Raw genomic sequence first — 22,527 nt, forward strand, 5'->3', positions numbered from 1 at the left:
TTTGACTTAAAGTTTATTTATTTGTTGTACTTACCTATCCCTTCTAACAAATAGTTGTATTTCAAAAGGGAAAACTTAATGCTTGAAAGCATTCTTTACCATTTAACCCTTGCAGTGGATGGATGCCGTGGATGCAGAAAATTTGCGACAGGTCCTGGTAGAAGGAAAAGTTGTGTAGACCTCAATTCATGTGCAAAATATATTAATACAGATATAATAGGTACTTGTACCATACTAAGCCTGTGTATACCATGGAACAGAAAACAAGGTGTATACCATATTACCATTCTGTGGATGTCATAGACACGCAAAAATAAGTACAAAAACACCCACAATACAAATCGAAATAAATATTAAAGAATTTTCTCTAACTGAAGATCGAAGTCAAAACACTCCGTATGTCAGTTTGATGACCGCTGCACAACACATGTCATCTCACTTGCTGACTTATTATAATTCAGATGTGGAATAAGCGTATCTAATATAATCTAGATCATGTAAAAATGTCCATGAAGCAAATATGTTTTATTTAAAACAATAATCTCACCTTTAGTACATTTATAAATAAAAATAACAGATAGTGTCATGTCAGTGATTTCAAGATAATATATGTATAAAATAATCTTTAAGATCTATGTGGGTATGTAGATCTATCAATGTATGTATAGTAGGTACATCGTTTTTGCGCATGATAAGTTATCTCAATTAATGACATTTTACAAGATTTTGTACCCTCTTTGTCCTTGATAAAGGTTGGGAAGGTTGAAAATGATAGATAAACTTACAATGGGGTAGAGTCTGTAAGAGTCTTTTGTGTTTTCCACTTAGAGACACTACCGCCACACCTGTTTCTAATTTAAGTACCTATAACAGCATTGTTACGTTCTTATTTGAAGGAAACACTAAAGAAGAAACTTACATGAGATTTACCAACTTATCGTAATTTTCAGAAGTAAAAATGCAACTGAAGCAACGTCAGGTCTCCAATCCTACTGAACTTGAAAAGAGGAATCCTTGCGCGTCAGTGGCCATTTACCCTCAGGTCGACTGCATACCTACCTACTTGATTCTGACACCTATTTTATAATCACTAAAAATATTCTCATATTATGTATATATATAAAAACAAGGTCATTCCATATTCCAATTTGTTTACCTTACCATACGACGGAATTTGTTTAGTTGCTGCTACTTGCATCACAACACGGATGGAATTTTCCAAATTGTGCCTCTCAAATGAATTTATTAGGACATGTTTTTTACGAAGTTTCATGTTTTGTTTTTCAAATTAATGGTTCCGAAATCAAAAGTTGACAATATTCAAATACAAACTCCAATTTTTTTACATACCTACTCGTATATGGGTACGAGTAAATAAATATACCTACGCCCGCGTAGGTAATGCTTAGAAACGTTTTTATCTATTTAATTACTCTTTAAAGTATTGTTTTTATCTTTTGTATTGTCCTCTGCTACCGATGCTGTATTTATTTAGGTGGGTACATTATGCAGTTGCTCAACATACCTACTTAATTAATTAGCTCTTCTTTCTTTCATTCACTTTCATTCAAAGTAGTGAGATACGATAAGTCATAAGTCTATCTAATTCAAATTTTCCGCTACAATTGTCCAAAGAAAATAACATCGCGAACAATACATCACATGCTCTTTTAAATAAGTTGTACGCAGCGAACGTTATTGTCTAAATATTTGATGTGAATATTTGCGAATTTCCATCTCAAAACAAAGAGGCTTACGTATTTTGACACGGTATGCAAACATTTGAGTTGATTAAATAACCGTTGTAATATGCATGAGCCACGTCCGGGATGATTCGTGTGCGAATCGCCTTGTTTATATTGAATTTATTGCAAAGAAAAATGTACATTTCACTGAGAATCGCGTATAATGCAGCAATATATTATTGAATGATCAGACGTTGCAATAAACTAAACAACTAGAAGAGAAGTTTTGACTTTGAGGACTAAGTAACGACAGAGACATTCAATTAGAATACATGCCTTGGTATTTAATCTCAGTTTGGTGGTAATCATTGGTGGCGACCCTTCAGTTTCATTCAGCCTATCTTACAATAATATTCCTGTAATCTACTATCCAGACTAAATGATCTGATAAATTCTACTCTGGGTATGAGCGTTCACAAAATTTGTTATTCCTGCGTGCATACGTTTGCGTATGTGCAGAAATATCCTTGGTAGGTACTCACAACATAAGTTTTCTAGTGTGAGTTAAAGCATCTTAATGCGCTCAACCCTTACATGAACATATCTATTGCAAACTGATTAACGATTAAGTGCTCAAACACTGAGCACTGGCTTAGCATCATATCAAGCAATCGTAAGTTCCACATACTTAATATCATCAGTATTATTTATCGTAATCATACGTCGAGGAAAACATGATAAAACTAATCCTTCTAAGGGTGTATCTCCAGTGACACTCACACGTGCTTCTCGTGGTATAGTCATGCTCCCTTATGATCTTATCTGTGAAAAGTTGCAGCATTCCTCCTGAATTAATAAAAACCTTTTTTGTCCCAGTGCTGGGTATTTACCCAGTACCTATTACCCAGACATTTGTCGCTCCACGTCTAGAGGAGACCTCGAGCATACTCCACATGGCTGTATGTACATTAATATGTCTATAAGGTTCGTTTTGTGTCAATTGTGTGCAGTGGCGAATTAAAAATTATAGGCTGTACAGTTTTTGCCGCCTGCTTCTACAATTGTCATGTCAGGTAGTTTATCGGACTAGGTAGTTTATCGGATTAGGTAGTTTGCGCTCCTGTTTTTTTTTTTTTGCTCGTAGCGCCGGCTTATGTTACGGTTCCCGTTTTTTTTTTGTTTTGCTCGAACAAACTAGCTTCCTAATTAGCAAAAAAAAAATACGGTTCCCAAATATGCCGCCCCAAAAATCTGCCGCCCTAGGCTATAAGGGTGATATCCACCCTTAACTGTACGAGCAGTCGATCACATTACTCCTAAGACTAACTTTAGTTGTCATTACATTCTGGTCGTAAACCAGAATAAACTTAAGTACCTAGTTACTAACTCAAAAAGGCTTGGCAGTGCGTACTGTGGACTGACTCTAACAAGAGATGCAGTGACGCAAAGACAACTGCGTCGACCAATGAGAGCAGCAAGATCGAGCACGCCCCCGTCTCATGGATGTCATGCCCGTGGGCCATGCGTAGCGGCACTCGTAGTTGTCAAAGTTCTGATAAGATGATAAGGAGCGCTAAGACGAACGCAAATACGCTCCTAATCCTACCGATGCGCCTCTGTATCTCACTAGAGCTTGATGCCTGACTTGCGCTGTTTTTAATTTTAATACTCGTATCATTCACATTGGCCATCGGGCAAATAGTTTTAACCAATGCTCCTGTATATAGTGTTGGTCTCAGCCAACACTATATACAGGAGCGTCACCTTGGTGAAGATTTAAATGACTCGCATGTCGTAGTGGTCCCTTTGTTGGGCGGCTACCAAATCAACCAAATCTGCTAAGGATTCTTAGGTCGACTGGTGACTGGTGACTGGTGACCTTAACGAAAACGACATCTCAACCACAACGCAACCAATGCTCGTCGATATTTTGTTGCTGCCGTGTGATGTGCATGTGGTTATGTATGAATAGACACTTATAATATGATCTTCTGTTATGTGACTTACGTAATCTGAAGCGAACCGCTCAAAATGTTCCTTAAAGTACCACAGACAACAATATAATATATGAGAAATAACTGCATATTTGCCTGAGGATTTTGGCAAGAATACATGTAGAAAGAAAAGTAATCTCTCGCAGGACGACGTCACAGGTTAGCTACAATATAATCGACCCCGTCTTAAAGCTTTGTGGGATTTGGCCGCTGAGTCACGGCCAGTCCCAACTTTTTGCAAAAGGCTGACCAATTAGCGTTTATGAGAACCTAATGCCGGTGCGCATGTCTGCTTGCGCGAGTCTTCGGAAAATCTACGTGCAAATTTTGCCTAACCACGAGACGGTAGCCGATGTACAGGACCCTTCTTCTTCTACAGTGGAACCACTGCCACATCTGCAATGGCTTCTTTCCAAATTTATTTGGTACGGGCAGGTGTGCCTACTGAATTAATTCTAAATCTATAAGAGGTTTTCCTAATTTGAGCCAACAAAACAATTGTGACCGAGTTCAATTCTATTTAGTTTAGAATAGCTGTACTGCAGTATCCAGGTACACACTATCTACATTACTAGGTATCTACCCATCCGAGCTAAAATACGCTTGAAATATAATTAGTTTACATGGTTTACATGTAGCGTTGGAAGCGACATCTCTTGACATACTTTTTAACGAATCTACCTATACCATTATTATATCGTACATAAACAATCCTATTAAACAATAATTGAATAGAAAACTTTAAAACTACATATCTAAAATAACAATAATATTAAACTTATTTTGAACTTGTAGTTGCATGTTAAGGGTATTTATTTATCTTCGTAAAATATCTATGTAGTGGCAACAATAAAAAAAAGCTTATTGCCAGTTATAAAAAACACGTTTTTTTAAATATTGTCTATAAATTTATTATAATGTATGTAATTCTAACATTTCAGAAAATAAAATAGATGTACATTTATTACTACTAAATAAGTGTATTTTATAGTATTTTTCTAAATGTCGGAGTAATAAAGACAAAAGCATATAATTAATCTGCCAACATTGATACCGTTATTTGACAGACAACTGACAAAACAAAGGCCAACGGCGCATTCTCTCATTCGAGATCTATATCCGCCGCCATTTTGCATTGCTTTGCTTTAGCCATTTGCGACGCCTCATTTAAAGATTAATGATTTTGTTATAGATTTCTAATACATTTTTCTGTGATATATAGTTAGTTTGTTAGTGTAATAATTTAAGTGTTGTTTGTTAGGTTTTATTAGTGTTTTCGTAGCATCTGCAATGGGTAGGAAGAAGAAGAAGGCATCGAAACCGTGGTGCTGGTATCCTTTATAAATACGAAATAAGTTGCGACACGCTAATATCTAGCGACCTTCACAAGTAGTGTTGACCTATTTTCAAGTGAAACTGTTCTTTGTTTATAAATTTACACGTACGTTTCCTTAACCCAGTACTCAGGTATTGTAACAGGGAATTCGACGATGAGAAGATTCTGATTCAGCATCAAAAGGCGAAACATTTCAAATGTCATATTTGTCACAAGAAACTGTACACTGGGCCCGGGTTGTCAATACACTGTATGCAGGTAGGTCAGCCCTGCAGAGTTGGCACGCGCGCCGCCCGCCCACGCCCCGATTTTTCTACTCAGTCGGTGGCAGATATTTTGGCTCGCCTTACGCGCCAAATCGCGATCCTATAATAGTACTACGTAAATATCCGCCCTTACCGTTAGACTGTCGGCGAAATTAATATGCAATCAATATTCGCTTCGATATTGCAGGTTCACAAGGAAGCTATAGACAAAGTACCAAATTCCTTACCGAATAGGTCAAATATAGAAATAGAAATATATGGTATGGAAGGTATACCGCCTGAGGATGTGAAGGAGCATGAAAAGCAGAAGACAGGTATAAAAATTTTACTTTTGAGTTGGGCTGCTGATCTTCGGATCATGTATGTACAACATTTTGTTTCTATTCTACTATTTATTAATTGGATTTTTTCGCTTGGGACACAGTAGCATTAGATGTATATTGGTGTGTAGTATTAGTGTTCCAGAAAAGGTATGTCAGTATCCAATTATGATTATTGTTTACAATTTAATTATTATGTGTAACTGTTTAGGTGGTGGGAAGGTTTCAGACAGTGATGACGATGAACCAGCCGCTAAGAAAAAAGCTACTCCAGCTTTGGTGAGTATATCCTATACTTATAATTTTTATGATAATTGTATTAACTGTTTACATATAATCGGTAGCACACATGTAAAATTTTAACTGTGATGCGAGTTCCTAATTACTTCTTTATTAAAGTGATAAAATTTGTTACACTGTCACAAGGAACTCTACATGTCATATCACACTGAATATTCTTCCAATGCAACACAACTGAAACACTTTCAGAACTGAGAAAAATGTGTGTCACTGATGATTTGTGACGCAATGTAAATGTCACGCTTCAGATAATCGTGGATCCAGTTATTGAGCACTGTAAAAAATCAAGAAAATATAAAAAATCATACTGTCGGGTATTACACTGTACAGAGCTTTATTAATATTACTATAAGAACGTATTTCTTTATTTACTTACTATTCTTGTCACTTATCTCAAATTAATGCAGTGACGTTAATTAAAAACGGAATATTTTTTTATTTTTCTTAGCAATGCCTTTCAATTAATAAAAGCTTATGATTAACAATGTCCCATTTTGGCTAAAAGATGCAAGGCCACCATAGTCATACTACATAAACCTCTTGCCCAGGAGGCCCTTGCCCAGCTGTGGGATTAGAATGGGCATATAGCCTATAATATAATTGATTGGATTACAGGATAGAGACATAACTGTGAGTCGATTTCCAAACAAATATTGGTGTGTCAAAATGTGTAGTTGACAATTAGTATTCATCTAGTGTGTGATGTTCTCACAACCATCATTCATTTTCATCATAATTATTTGTATGTATTTAGATCATTACAAAATGAGTATTGTAAATGCTAGTGACATCCTTATAAGTATATAGGGAAAGAATTAGAGATAATGTATTTAGGTGTTAGGAGATATAACCCTTATCTTTATTATTAAGTATAAACCCGTAGTTATCCTAATCCTTTTTTTTGTTTTAACATGTAATTCAATTTGATTGTTTATTAACATGACAATAGTAATTTACAGTTGGATTAGATATGCAGCCACATAAGCAAATATGATGACATTATTGTCTTTTGTCTATGGATAACTACTAAGTTTCAAGTAGAACTATCCATAGACAATAGAGATATAATCATTTTAATTAAAAATAAACTTGGCCAGTATTTAGATAGGATTTAAAGAACACTTCATAATTATTTTTATAGATAAAACTGGAAATTAAAAATATGGAGTCCTTTTTGAACATCAAAAACCTATCACTGCTAATAAATGCATTTCATTATGGATAAAACATTAACCTTTTGTTTACGCAACAGTTCAAATATTCAATTTTAATGTAAATGTACATTGTCTGACAAGTTAAATCGCTCACAATGAAATAAGTATAACCAATATGTAAAATTATGCATTTAGCAAAGTAATAAATGTTAATATTTTATTTTATATAAACAGTTCAAAAGTAAAAATATAACTTTACTACTCAGTTATTAATTATGTATGAATCAAATTGTACAGCATGCTGAAATTCAAAAGTATTTTAAATATTGATAATTACTAACAAATCAACTTGAACAACATAAGTCTGATGAAATTCAAAAGTATCCTATTCTGTTTACATTGTTGGATGTTCCTAATGTTCTGGCCTATGGACACCACTGACTTTAACAATAACCTTGACTTCAGACGCACATCTTGTGTTTTCACAAATACTATCACATTATAAACTATTCGTTATTGCCTAACCCACTGCTAATGCTTCTTGCATTACTTCGTTAATTAAATACCTCGTAAAAATTGCGTAATATTGCTTTTATATTCTTATATATTGGATTGTAGTAACTGTTCTAATCAGTTAATATGTTCTAGGCCTATAAGGGATGTGTAATCCAGGGATGATTAGAAGCCTGAAGTTTACTTTTTTTATGTGTCTGTAAGTCTTATCTTAATGATAATACTTTATAATAACAACCCTTGTATTCTCAATAAGGGGATTTTATTTAAGTTTTAAACACATCTGAGTGGTAAGGGGGTTAATTTTGATAATGAAGAAAGAGTTGAATCCATCTGTCTAACAATATCCCAAATAATATTGACTATCAATTATACTCAAACAGACTAGAAATATGAAAATCTAAAGTTCTTTATCATAGATATTTATCTCTACAGATATAATTTGTAGAACAAAATGTGAGAAAAACCAGTTGCTTTATAATAATAACTTTAGTTTGAACTATAACAATGAGATGTAGTTTGGCATTAAACTAACCATTGTATAGAGTATGTAATGATGTAAGATAACGAGGCAGAAAAAATAAATGATTACTCACAATTTTCATACCAAGCCATTGTCATTGTTGTCACTTACGATATGCACTTATTCACTGTAGTAAATGTATTTTTCTACTTAATTGTGTAATTAGTCCATTGAAGTACTAATGGTAGTAGTATAAAAATGTATTTTTTCTAAATCTATATGTATGTTACTTATATTATTCTGTAACTCCAACCCACGATTTTACTTTACTCAGTTATTTTGTACACCAATATATTACGCTTTAAATGTGTATATATAAACCTAGTATTATGACAAATCTCATTGTAAATGATTCCTCTCTTTCAATAGAATATTTTTGTTCAATCCACAGTTAGGTCCTGGGCCATCATCAGTGACACAGGGCATCCTGCCCACACCGATGGGTTCATTACATCCGGGCATGTACCCTGGACACATGCAAATGAATCACATGATGCCACATTTTATGCAAGGCCCACGGTAAGTTATGTGCAAAACTGATGAACAAATAAGTACATAGTAAAATGTTCCTTATTAAAACTAAAAATATGTAATGAACAATGCATAAATGAGTCATTGCTGCGTGCGGATTGTGTTATCACAGGATTCCATCAGTTGTGGATATTGTGAACATATTATAACCTCAAATATAAGTATTTACGTGTACATAATCTTTTCATAATGTTCAGTCCACTTTATCATGTATCTTTTATTAGAATCCCCTATTCAACTTTAAAAAAAGAGAGCAGCAATCGATTTTATAGGAGAAAGTATTTGTACGCATAAAGTGGTTGGAACTTGGCTCTATTTTTCAATAAATGACATAATTAAATTCGTTTAACCATTATTTTTTCAGGTTAATGATGCCTGGCATGAGGCCACTATTCCCTGCGGCGAGTGTTCCCACTTCTACGCCGAATAAACCCACCTTCCCTGCTTATAGGTATGTAAAATGTAAATTGTGAACATTGAAGTTTCGTATATCTAAAAAAATATTGGATTTGTTCTGACGTAAATTTTCAATATGTATTAACAGTCGAAATTAAGACAGTTTGAATTTTAAATTCTTAAATCATGTGTGTCTTTCTTTTCTTTAATCTAACTATTTTTTTCTGTAATGCAGTAGTAATATTTGGACAATGTGTTATCCAAATATGATAAAAAGTGAATTTCGCATTTTTGTCAAATCCGTCTTTGTTCTTTGACTATGAGGATCTTATTATCTTTTTGTACACTTTAAAGCTTCGAATTGAATAACTTAACAATATATTTTTTCCAAATGAATCAGCTTATTTTCGTAATTTTCGCAGCAACGCAACAATAAGCGCGCCGCCGACGACGTCCGCGGCGTCCGCCTCGCCGAAGGAGAACGGCGAGGTGCGGCCGCCGGCGGCGAACGCGTGCCCGCTGGTGACGGCGACGGGCGCGGGCTCGAAGATCGTGCACCCGCCGGAGGACGTGTCGCTGGAGGAGATCCGCGCGCGAGCCCCGCGCTACCGGCCGCGCGCCGAGCCGCCGCCGCCCGCGCCCGAGCCGCCCGCGCACGCCCCGCCCAGCACCAGTCAGGCCGAGGTAATATATTCTGTACGTAATGACCTTTTTATTATTATTATATTTGTCGTTTGGTTTTTGTTTTTTTGTAGCTGTTTTTTCTTTGGTTTAATTGTAACCGAATTAATTTTGTGATTTAACTTTTTTTTGTTTGCCTGTTTTTTTAGGCTAGATTGTAATTAATATAAAGTACCTTATTACTCACTTGGTACTTTATACAAACAAAAAAAACGTTTGCCTATTTTTGCATACTTAATTTATAGTTATTTTAGTTCATTAACATTTTATAATCAAAATAAGTCAATGTCGATATTTGTAATTTTTTAAATTGCATAATTTTTTAACACTTACAATTTTATTTTATCATCAAAGTTCGTAACAGTCATTTAGTAATTGTAATAATCATCAATAATTCAATTTAACCACATGCTCAATTTAAACATTATCAATTACTTATAACTTAATATTTTTTGTTCTAAACAGTCTAACCAAACGAATTGTGTATAATTAATGAAACATAATGATAATGTGTTCTGTGAAAAATTAATATAATTGTTCATAATTACTAATATTTTAGCATGTAAGTTTATAGTGTGAGTTGATTTTTTTAGATAAATATAAAAAACATGCATAATATTCTATTTTCATTCAAAATATTTGAATAAAAAAAGTCTTAATAAAATAGTTCAGTTTATTACTGCCATTTAAATTTGAATTGTCAATTACTAAAATTATCTTGCAAAAGTTCTTAAATTGAATGCGTACTTTTAATTCACAGGTGTTTTCCCAAGAAATTGCTGTTTATAAGTAAGTAAAGAGTGAATAAGTAAACAACATATCCCCGTGTGCCAGGTGGCGGCGCACATGTCGGCGGCGGTGGCGGCGGCGGCGCGGCAGCAGCAGGCGGCGGCGATGCGGCGGCCCATGATGCAGCAGGTGGTGGGCGTGCTGCCGCAGCAGCTGCAGCAGCTGCAGCCGGTGCGCGTGGGCGTGCCGGTGTCCATGCCGCCCGTCATGGGCGTGCTGCCCGTCATGCCGCAGTTCAACCTCATGCGCCCGCTGCAGCCCGGTCAGTACCCCCCCGCGCAACGACACCCCCACGCGTATTACGCGACACGTTGATGAACGACGGTGCTTGCACGCCGTCGCTGCGTTGCGTTTCTCTACACTATCGTTGAGTTGAGTATGCGAGGTATATTATGGAATCCTTTTAACTGATGTAAAACTTATAAGATCGGTCAGATTTGGTACGTAGATTGAAAACGACAGGACCCGTCATTTTCAGTCGTTCATCATAATTCATATCCTTTTATTATTTTAATATGGTTATATCTTTTTAATGGTATTTAAAAAAATGTTTACAAAAACGAAAAAAAAATCTATTTTGTAAAATTTACCTAAAGCAACATTATACCATCAACAGAATGACTATCTGTTGTATGTAAGTTTTTTCTTTATAAAATATACGTCTATTATTCCAAATCAATGTAATGTTAAAAAATAAGTAGGAAATATCCTTAACATCTAAACACCATACTAATTCTATAGCACCATTACAGATAAACAGTGAACAAATTCAGACTAACTCCCTGTTGCTAGAGTTTCAATATTGTCAGCATACTTATCTTAATTAGCATCTAAATTATTAAAATAGGAAGTGTCATCCTTTAGGTATTAAAAGCAATTATAGTCGTCACAATTTGGTAGGCCCATTTTGACACATGCCATTGCTAGGCTCTAAGTATGTGACATGCAAATCGATGACCAAAGAAACCGATTTTTACGACAAATCAATTACAACCCCCACTTAATATTTGTAAACAAAACATTTAATACTTTTATAAATCGTCTAAATATTTAATAAAAAGGAGAAAATAATATAAATTTTAGTGTGATTTAAAAATTTAATCATATTTACTAGATTAATGAAAGCATCGCTCATAGAATGTTTTTTTTTTCGTTTTATCATTCAAGTCTTGATTGTTTTATTGTTGTTATGATGAAAAAGTCATAACTAAAAAAATAATCTAAGTTTCTATTATTTGAAAGTTAATCGATTATGGTTTTTTCGAATGCTTTGAAGCCGCAAGCTCAGCCGTCACGTGATCGTAAACTGTCTACTACAAAGATAGTTTAAAACATTAATGACATTAAGCTGGCATGTATCAAAATGGGCCTATTAGATAGTGACTGCTATAGACAACTAATAAACATAAATTCGGCGATGACTGAGATGATGATGATGAGAATAGTAGTATTTTGTAAGAGAAAAATCATAACCATTGTAATGAAATAGATTTCTAAAAGATAACAGTTGATCTGCGGTGCAGGGGGGATGGATTATCACTCAATTAGACCAATATTTAATACCTATTTGACTGATGTAATACTATATAATGTATACTTTAGAAGTCTGTTTGATTACTTTATTGCTAAAATTATATGATGATTATAAACATTACACAAAGGTTGCCGGGTGTAACATAATTTATGATCAATTAATGTGCACATAATTATTTACAACTAATTTGTAGACATTCCCTGTTAAATACATTTTTATGTACTTTTTTAATATGAAGTCCCCGTCTGTGTCATTTCTCCATTATTGGAAAGTCTTTACACATTACAGAAAACCAAAGGAAACTATATTGTATACCACTACTAAAATGTAGTTGGGGGAAGAAATATTGCAAATGGGCTAGTTTTTGAGGTGCTTTAGTTAGCCAAACGCAGTGACGGTTTGCAAACACCAATTTCCTTATCACAAAATCACAATTGTACCACCAAAATTGTGGATTTATGTTGGTATATATTTTTTGTGTTACGTAGAAATATACCAGCATAAATCTGTTTTCTGATTACTTCCAAATTAATGAGTTCGATAAATTTAAGTTGTAAGTTATTCCATACATAAGACTACAATTGTTGATGTGTTTCCAGATAACGGCATCAATAATTAAGATAAAGAATATATCGATTTCTACTTATTAGGGCCGTGACATTAAAATTAATGATGTACGATTTATTGTTGTTGTATAGGTTGCATTACTTTCAATGATGTAATGTACATTTGATGTTTAGTCCAATCTTGTTATAAACAATATTGTATGTTATTAATACAGGCTCATTGTATTGTTAATCAAAAAGGCTAAGAAAGACTGCATTCGACACATCCTGAAGATTACAAGTGTAGGAGTAACTACAGCCATATTTTTATATCGATCGAAAATGCTGAGACATAATACTTTTTTGACTATGTATCACTGACGATAGACTTAATCTGCATTTACATATTTTAGGATTATATAAGTTAGAATGGGTGGTTTTCCTTAGTGTCGAAGTGTTTCGATGAACATAGTATTAATTTTTAGGTTTGCTCAATCATTTTTTTTATTATACAAACATGACTCTGTAACTAGTTGTACAAGTGACATATCTGCGTGGAAAATGGAGCGAGTCGTGTCATTTTAAATTCTCAAATAAAATGTGCTTTGTCGTGTCAATTTTATTTCTGTTTTCCACGGCAGGGTTCCAACCACCGACGTATGTCGAGCGAGCAATACATAGCTTTAGTTTTTCTGTTCCATAGTGTTAAATACGAGATGGCTATTGTATTGAGCTTGGCGCAGCCGCCGACGGCGCGGCTCGCCTGCTCTGCTCCGCCGCCGCCGTTGAGCTCATCTCTTTACCTACTCTATGTACACTCGTAACAGCTTGTCCGATACTCACACCCTAACACCCACTAACACCGGGCGATCTCCGCCTCTCCCCATAGAGACGACCCGACCCGTGCGTAACACTCAAGACTAAAACTGTGACTTTGATGTGCCATCCGCACTATCGGAGCGTCGGATTCGAAAATGAGCGGTAATTTTATTCACATTCCTTAATGGACTTGCTTTATGTAGTAGCTCTTTATACTGTCTCGACTCTCTCGTAGCGTCGTATACGATGCGACCCTTGTCGGTTCACGGGTGGGTACACTAATATTATATTTACGTACAGTAGTTTTGTCGCTTTAAGATGTGCATGTACCGAGGACTAGTCGTCGGCCGGGGCGGGCTCCGCGGCCGCCTCGGATCGCACCGAACATGCATGTACTCCGGAATTCGATTACCACCATCGCCGTATTTTGACAGTGTGATTTTTCATGTGAATTATTTATCCTACCTACCTGTGTTCCTTCGCTTATGCACCTCACGAGTCCCCGCGCGGCCGCCCCGCGCGGTGCGGGCGGGCGGGCGCGCGGCGGTGGTGGTCCGGCTAGGCCGGGCGACAGGCGATTGTTCAGCAGTCACACCGCTCGCGGTGTTGGACCCCGGTCCCCTGTTGCTGGCGCGCCGCCGCCGCCCGCGCTGACGGCCGGCTTTGTGCAGGGATGCTGCTGCCGGGCGGGATGATGCCGATGGGCGTGTTCCCGGGCGTGCAGGGCGTGGGGCTGCCCATGGTGCCGCGCTACCGGTAGGGGCAGGTAAGCGGCGGCGGGCGCGGCCGGCAGTTCCCTGGCCCGTCAGAGCTCAGGCGACCTCCGTCACAACTTGCGTTGTTGGATTGGCGGCCCCCCTCCGCAATTGTTACTCTCCGTTCGATTCCGGTGTTGAGATGTGTGTAAGCGTACCGACGATATGTAAATGTTCTTTGCCTTGAAATTTTTTTTCTTAAGCGTTTCCACGTGAAGTTGTGACGTTTGCCTATTCTTGTAGAATTTTGACTATTTTACTCAATAAATGCTCTGGATTTGAATGTTCGCTTTTGATTTATGCACCGTATGTACGAGCCGGCTGGGGGTGGGAACTCATTTTTGTAATTTTTCGTAGAATTTCTGATTACACTTCAAACATAGCGACGAATTTGACGGTTCCCACTCAAAGACGGTCTCCTTTTGGCTCCTAGTAAAATGAATATTTTTATGTTAATGAGGCTGTATATTAAATTATTTGTAATAAAAAGTCGCTTGTATACAACACGTTTATATTACACGACAACTATTCACTAGACTGTTAGAAGAAATATTAATACCAAAACCCTATATGTTATAATAAGAACAGGCTTACAATGTAAAATCTATTTAACTAGTATCACCATTAAACCAACACATATTGTTATAACATCCTGGTAAAAAAAATCACAACAGATACTTTCAGTTAACATTTTTTTGCTAATAAAACAAGTACACTTAACAAATTATCAGTAACTATACTTGTAACATTAAATAAAATACATGGCAACTTCAATCGTAATGGCAGTTACAGTGAGTTCATCATGACGAAGCGTAAGTATAACTACTTATATATAAAATTATTAAGTTCATAAACAATACTTAGTGATTTATAGCAATTAAGATAAGATTGTGTGCATTCAAGAAAATATTATTTAATATTCAAACTTACTTCACTGAAAATATTGCACTAGGAACAAACGTAAAGCTGAAATGTTTACAATCCGATATGTGAATTAACAAAGAATTATATTAAGTAGTTTTTAATGTTTAAATGTAATTGGTAACAGGAATAGAAAATATGAAAAATGATTATGCATATTAATATATCTACAATAGGAAGAAAAAGCTGGTTATACTTATAACTTCATCAGCATCACTATATAACATGAATTACCGCTAGTCCATAATATATCTAGTAATGCTATAATACCGAGTAGTTATACGAGAGTTATCATATAGAATAACGAGGCTTGCATTTTTAAAACAAATGATATTTAAAAAGTAAATAGGATAGTGATAGACAAACAACTATTTGGACACTACTGTATGGAAGTCTTATGAACCTCGTGAGGGTACCACATGACTATTTTTGAAGCAAATGTATAATTGGATTAACTTGGACTTCGAGGTCTCTTGGCTCCTCGACTTAGCCACTAGACTTAGCAACAATTTAGTTTTCTTGTTCTTCGCGAATCAAAGTCTGGGACCTACTACATAGTAAAATGAATTCAGTAAATTTGATAAAAGTACACCAACATATAACGAATGCTTGAATATTCTAATAACAAGGAGAAAGAAGCAGATGATCCAGACGCCCAAAGAAGTAAGTATTATTTGAAATTATTTTGCACATAAAAATAAATAAAAATGAATAAAAATATTTATTTATTTCTCTTACAACAAAAAATGGCAAAATTTTAAGATAACATTAGCATTAGAGCTTCTGGCTATGGGCATAATATAAGAAAAAGGGATGAAGGTATTCCCAAACACAATCCCTTAACATAGGTAAAATAAGATCCAAATGCATATTTATATATTGCCCGAAATGAAGAGTTTAAGATAATAAATATAACGATGAAGCGAAATTTATAAATAACTATAAATCCAAAAAACTTAGATGGTTTAATTCAGTAAGTATATGTCGAAATTTTTCTGTGCGTGCGACAGTGGCACTACTAACGATCCTAAGGGGCCAAAAGTAATATTATTTACATCTTCCAAGTCAATATTTATTCTGTATATAATATAATAATTATTCATTTTATTGACAAATAAAACCCCTCGTTTTAAGGTTGTCACTCTATTAAATTAACGTAAAACTAAAAATGATATCTCGGATAATTGAAAAATCGCTCAGGAAACTAATGACCATAGACAATAGAACGTTGCTGTTTCCGAAAACTGCCACATGCACAGTAAAATTTATCGGACTATTATAATTTAATTGAGTGCAACTTAAACTGCCGTCTGAATGTTAATTTTCTACAGAAGGCCGTCCAGAACCTCTGAAGCTGTAACTTTATATCAGTATATTCAGAATTATTTGCTTGAAGATTCAAAATAGGGGTTATATATTAATAAATTCATTCAACATATCCGACGACATATCCGAAATATATCTTAGAACATGCTCTATGTTGTCATGACATCATCTGTAAGCAAAACTATTATGAAATCGTGGTATAGTTTCATAATAAATTAATTGTAGTGGTTCATTAACAATCGTTGGACGGTATACCTATTATTAAAGGTATATTTTCATATATAAAGATCTCGTCTTTGCTGCGTTCATATTTCTCTATATAACTCATATAACAAATCTTAGGCATTTTTACAAAAAAAAAAAGCAGAAGAATATAACAACACCGAATACATAAAAACAAGATTAACATAAATTCGACCATAATAGCAACATCTAATAAAAGTATACAAAAATTTGTTAAAACTCACGGTGATAAACAGTCTGTATAGTACCTACCAGTACATACAATACAATACGATTCGTCATGCGAAGTTCAACGAACTCCAATAAATTAACTACAAAATTTATAAACATTTTCACCAGTACAATCTAAGCTAAGCATTAGCTATCACGCTACTTGGTCTGTCATCGGGTATATGTTTACCTGTTAACGCTAGTACCAAAGATTTTATATAAAACTACAAAAATTTGAGCGCCCCAAATCACGATACAATGTAATTAAGTATTATAATGAACTACGAATAATGAATTGATACACATTGAATTATTATATTTTTTAAATACTTACTACAAGTATAATATTTCCTTTATTTGCGATACAGTGTTGCCCAATACAAAATAGCTACACCGCTACCACTACCCAATCTTTTTCGATATGTATCTGTTGAATGTGAAACGAAAAAAAATGGCGGCAACGCCATTTTAATAAAATAAATGTTCCAATCCAATTTTCTGTGAAAGTTGTTGTTTTCTGTTTGTTAATTAAGTGTGAGCTATGAACAAAATAAATTAGTTCGGGTTTAAGAGAAGTCTGTAAATCAAAACTGGGTAAGATAAACTCATTATAGTACGCGCGCAAGCTCAATAGAATAAGGAATATGTGCTGTACTGTAAGATGTACTGCTTAGCTTACACAATACAGATATAATTAAAGGTTGCGATTACTGAATTATAGTCCGCATCAAACCGGTAGTCCGCTCTGAAGTTGTTGCGGGCAGATATAGTCATACAATTTTCTATGGCGATTTATTTTTATATTCAGAGCGGACTAGCAGTTTTACGCGGTCTTTACCAAGATAATAAAAATCAATAATAAATAACAAAATTATTAGTTAGGTCACGAACGGCTGTAGGAAGAAAATTACTTACCTACGCGCGTACAACTTTTTTATGTTCCAGTATCTAAATAGCTGTAATTTATGTAGATAAACCAATATTCTTTGTATAAAAAGTGGTTAGCTATCTGCAATCACTGCGGATATTAAGTAAATCAATCTGAATCAATTTAAAGTATGTCATATGAAATCTACGTGATATTCACAACCAGATCACTATTTAATTATGAATTTCTCGTTGGCACGTTTTTTTGTTTTTACGGAATAGTAAATACCTTCTAATTAATTGCAACTCGACTTTTAGACTATCGTATAATAAGTATACCATTAATATGACTAAAAATCCAATATTTTAAAGTATAATTTGTACTTTACGTACATCAGCTTGAATTATAATATTAATCAGCAAATATTATTATTTATTCTAATGACGATATATAACCTTTTAAATACTGTATACTTGACGAGGTTACTTCGTTTCCTTATTCTAAATTCGTTATAACTCGCGAGAGCAACAGCAACATACACATCTTACGACAGCTCCCCGTGTAATTATTTGAAACATTACAAATTACTTAAAATTCAAACTTCACAAAATTTCAACCCTCATAACAAAAGGAGAACAATTTATAAATGTACGATATAAGTAGATACAATGTTCATTCATTCATGTATTCTATAATAAATATAATTAATAAGTGAGTTAGCCATGATTACATTACTGTTCTAAGGTCTATTTATATAAACATGACAGAAATGTAGGCGTAAAGATTAAATGATGAAATATAACAACTATGAAGAAGATTTACTTCTAAGCGGGTCCCATATATAAATTGAATAATATATCACTGATCATGCTCAAAGAACGCTTGAATCCGCTAGACTTCCTATACTTGCCTATAATTGCTATCCCTAATAGTTTAGAATGTGCAATAATAACATCGTTTACGGAACTGTTTAAATACCTATAGGAAAAACGGATTTAGGACTTAACTACCTACAAGATATATCATCAGGCAAAAAGGTAGAACGTCGCGGAAGCGGAACATTACATTGACGCACACATTACACGTGTTTCAAAATGATAATTTTAATTAAAATATACCATCCGAGCTTCTACTTGTTATGAACCGAATCAAAAGGAATTAAATGTTTATGTAAACTCATGGTATTCGGTATGCTCCAATGTTCCATTCGTGAACAAGCTTCTTTTTGTTTGAAAATACATAAAATTTCAAATGGGCCTAGATAATGCCTGATGAACATCTGAGCTATACTTCAAATAGAACAAGAGTACTAAGGACTAAGTTGAACACTTCATTTAAGTATTTGCCTTACCACTCACATAAAACAGTACATAGCACTTAGCAGCAATCTCATATGTTGCTGTAATAGAAAAATGACGATTTTGCTAAAAAATGAAATCTAATAAATGCTATCCTAAGTGATCGGGCGAAGGAGTTATGTTTCTGTATACGTCGAGAGAGGGCGACACTGAGCGCGCGAGGTCCGGGCACGGCGTGTTCGTGCGCGTCATGCTCTCGAAGCGCTCACGCATAGCAGCCACGTGGCCGGCGATCACGCCGTTCCTTTCGTCTCTCGTCAACGTATCCCTGTCTCCCACCGATTCCTCTTGAGGGACCCTCTCTGGCAACTCAAAATCTGACAGCAACGACACCTCGGACGACGCCGTGTAATACATCTCGCTAACCGGCTCGCAGGACGTGAGATTTTCCGGGTCGGATACGGCGGTCCTTATATCCTCGATTTTTGTCGGGGAGGGATCCGAAGCTACCGACTCTACATTTTCTACCTGAGTTACGGATTTGTACGATGTTTCTACGTTTTCGATTCGAGTTGCTATTCGATTCGAAGGTACAGACTCTATATTATCGATTTGTGTTACTAATTGATTCGAAGGTTGTTTCTCTACATTCTCGACATCACTTACGTATGTACCAAATGCTACAGTTTCTATGCTACTAACCTGAGTTAAAGGTCGACTCGAGGGTACACTTACTACATTTTCGATTCTACTTAAGGGTCGATCGGAGGCCACCGTAATTTTGACTTCGTCTCGAACGAGGGACGAATCTACAACAACAGTCTCTACAACTTCCGCTAGGGGCGGCGACGGCTCCGAGGCCACGGTCACCTCCTCGATCAAATTCGAGGACGCGTCACTCCACAGTTCGGCGACGTACGTCTCCACCTCGTTCACCACAACCTCAGCGGGGTTCACCAGCTCCACCTCACTGACAACATCGTCCACCGGCTCGGTCGCCGGGTCGGCCTCGCGGGCGCACTCGTACTCGGAGGTCTTCATGGTCTCGCAGAGGCGGTTGATCGCGTCGACGACGTCGCGGAGGTCGCTGACGTCGTCGGCGGGCATCGGGGCGTCCTCGAGGGCGTCGTCGGCGGCGGGCGCGGGCGCGGGGGCGGGTGCGGGGGCGGGCGGCGGCGGCGCGGTCGCGTGCGTGGCGGGCGCCAGCAGCGCGTGCGCGACGGCGAGCAGCGCGTGCGCGGGGTGCGCGAGCGGCGTGAGCGGCGCGGGCGGCGCGGGGGGCGCGGGGGCGGCGGCGCGCGCCGCCGGCGCTCGCTAGCAGACGGAGGTGCCGGCGCGCGGCAGCGGCACGCGCAGCGGCGGCGCCGGCGCGGGCGCCTTGCTCACTGCCACCACACAACGCTATCATTCGCATGTCGTCCCCACAGAAATACATCCCCCGCTTGCATCGACGCGGAATCTACTCGTGCCAATTAGAATATCGTCATATTTGAGAGTTTGGGATCATGAAATTGTAACATTGTAGAAGGGGATCTCAAATCTCAGTATATATGAAACACAGCAACGCGCATAATTAAACGCCATACATTTTTATTACAAAGCGTTTACTGTCCCGAGTCGATTCCACGTCGATGAAAGTACATAAACGAACAAATTTATAATTACAGCCATCATATATTACAGGTAAAAGATGTGCAGTCTATCACATATTTCATTCTCTATATAACTCATCTACAACCAACTCTAAACAATATAATTATCTAAAATCAATCACAAATTCATATTCTCTATAGACTTACCTATAACGTGAGTAATTACTCAATACATACTCAAAATTAGAATTGGTGACTTAAAAAAAATATATGTATATGCTTTATTTTAACTGAAAAAGCAACTAATACTGTTTTATTATAATGATTAGCTAATATAATTGAATACCTTAAGCTTCCAACTTAAGTCTTCATAGATAATACGATATCTGTGACAAATTTCAGCTAAGTAGTTCTAATTTTTGCTTGTAAATCAAAAACAACTACAATACAAATATATTTACCACCATTAAAAGGAAAAAGAGAAGATTAATATTCCCAAGCCAAAGCGCTAGGCTAAGGGTTACCCATCAGTAAAGTATAAATCAAATATCATGCAAAACATGCATTAAAACAAGCCATTTTCATTCATAACACTACTACAATAATTTAAAAAGTATATTACATGCCATTATTAAAATATTGCTCGATATAATTCATCTTATTAATTTTCAAACATGCTTGTTGTTAATAATATCAGTTATATAACATGTTTCTCATGCAATCAAATTATTATCTATGATCTACAAATAGGTTTAATCTTAGGTGCTCATATACTTAATAATCCATTCGATTATTGTAAGATACCTGCGTAGTTTATATTTTATACTTTATATCCACTCCATGTGCGCCATGATCTCTATCAAAGACACCAGACTAGATTTAAATCAGTTATTTATTTTAATTCCTCCCTTGCCAGGATCATAACGAAATTTTTTGGTAACTAGCATAATATCATATTTTATTTTGCGTCAAAACATTAATGGTACTATAATAGTGCAACACACAACAATGATCACTATGTCCATGAGATTAAACGTTTTATGATCGTCAAGTAATGTCATGAGATATCATAAAAGTAATATCAATAGACAGCACATGGACATAGAAATCATGCAGTTGTATTTGCACTGAGGTCTGCAGTACATTAAAGAAATTGAAGAATATCTACAACAATAATAAAAATACAATTTGAATCACACTGATTTTAAGTTTTTAGTTACAAACAATGGTTAGTAACAGCAATATTAATGAACAATTAAAATGACTGGTATTATGTGAGTTATTCGAATGACATGAGAGGCAATGAAAACTACAATAATTAATAAAGTAACTTACCCATGGTCATGCGGAACGTTTATCATCGATAATGCACTATGGAACTAATAAATTTGATAAAGTAGAGAATATGGTGTTCATAAAATATATTGTATAAGTTTCAGTATAATAGGTTTAAATAAAAAAATGAGAGCTACATGTGTACTAGACAATAATAAAACAGATAAAGAAATTGCAACTATATCGAATTATATATGAAATATATTATAATTATGTCTCAAAATTTCCACGTATTTTTTTCTAAGAACTACTATTAAAATGCAAATAAAAACAAATGTAGCAAATAATACTAACCGATTTAAGAATTTATTTAAAAAAGTGAAAGAATTGTGTGTGTCTACAGCCAATGAAAAATTAATTACAAAAATTATACTCAAAGAGTATTCGGACCACCACTCGACACGTGTTAGGATCAACAATGAAATACTTGACAACGCTTCAATAATGATTACTCTTTTATTAATCAAAAATAAAATACTTAAGCATCATACATTAATGTATCACAATACCTTTTTCAATACAAAAAGCGTTTACAGAATATCTTAACTGCATGCGAAAATGTGGAATAACTAACTACTCTATGGAACGTACAT

General features: G+C 35.7%; 3 protein-coding genes across 4 annotated transcripts in view; 1 reads left to right on the plus strand and 2 right to left on the minus strand.

The window, feature by feature from the left end:
- The first annotated feature begins 4,769 nt into the window (after positions 1–4,769).
- BuGZ (Bub3 interacting GLEBS and Zinc finger domain protein) lies at positions 4,770–14,290 on the plus strand. Of its 2 annotated transcripts, none has more exons than XM_073092918.1 (9): positions 4,770–5,010; positions 5,147–5,273; positions 5,469–5,595; positions 5,813–5,880; positions 8,483–8,610; positions 8,987–9,073; positions 9,441–9,714; positions 10,534–10,750; positions 14,058–14,290. In XM_073092918.1, exons 1-9 carry the CDS (start codon positions 4,970–4,972, stop codon positions 14,144–14,146), a joined length of 1,158 nt encoding a protein of 385 aa, XP_072949019.1. In that variant the 5' UTR covers positions 4,770–4,969; the 3' UTR covers positions 14,147–14,290. The 2 variants fall into 2 exon arrangements, with proteins under 2 accessions (XP_072949019.1, XP_072949020.1); XM_073092919.1 differs by having other exon boundaries at positions 9,441–9,702.
- Positions 14,291–17,720: 3,430 nt separating this feature from the next.
- Positions 17,721–20,166, minus strand: LOC140757289 (uncharacterized). The gene has a single exon (XM_073092920.1). The coding sequence runs from the start codon at positions 20,112–20,114 to the stop codon at positions 19,158–19,160; it is 957 nt and encodes a 318-aa protein (XP_072949021.1). The 5' UTR covers positions 20,115–20,166; the 3' UTR covers positions 17,721–19,157.
- Positions 20,167–20,294: 128 nt separating this feature from the next.
- LOC140757275 (uncharacterized) overlaps positions 20,295–22,527 on the minus strand; it is a 38,060-nt gene continuing 35,827 nt past the window's right edge. The window contains exon 8 of the mRNA XM_073092886.1: positions 20,295–20,392. Within this exon, the coding sequence (XP_072948987.1) occupies positions 20,322–20,392 (71 nt within the window). The 3' untranslated portion in view covers positions 20,295–20,321. The remainder of the gene's footprint in view (positions 20,393–22,527) is intronic.

The sequence above is a fragment of the Epargyreus clarus genome, unplaced genomic scaffold (genome assembly GCF_041222505.1).
Source record: "Epargyreus clarus isolate Ecla_fem2 unplaced genomic scaffold, WU_Ecla_fem_2.2 ptg000004l, whole genome shotgun sequence".
Classification (NCBI taxonomy): domain Eukaryota; kingdom Metazoa; phylum Arthropoda; class Insecta; order Lepidoptera; family Hesperiidae; genus Epargyreus; species Epargyreus clarus.

Excerpts from the sequence above, each read along its gene's own strand:
- BuGZ (XM_073092918.1), top strand. The coding sequence starts at position 4,970 with ATGGGTAGGAAGAAGAAGAAGGCATCGAAACCGTGGTGCTG. Across the intron at positions 5,274-5,468 it reads TGTCAATACACTGTATGCAG|GTTCACAAGGAAGCTATAGA; the intron begins GTAGGTCAGCCC and ends TCGATATTGCAG. Across the intron at positions 9,715-10,533 it reads AGGCCGAGGTAATATATTCT|GTGGCGGCGCACATGTCGGC; the intron begins GTACGTAATGAC and ends CCCGTGTGCCAG.
- LOC140757289 (XM_073092920.1), bottom strand. The coding sequence starts at position 20,114 with ATGCCCGCCGACGACGTCAGCGACCTCCGCGACGTCGTCGACGCGATC.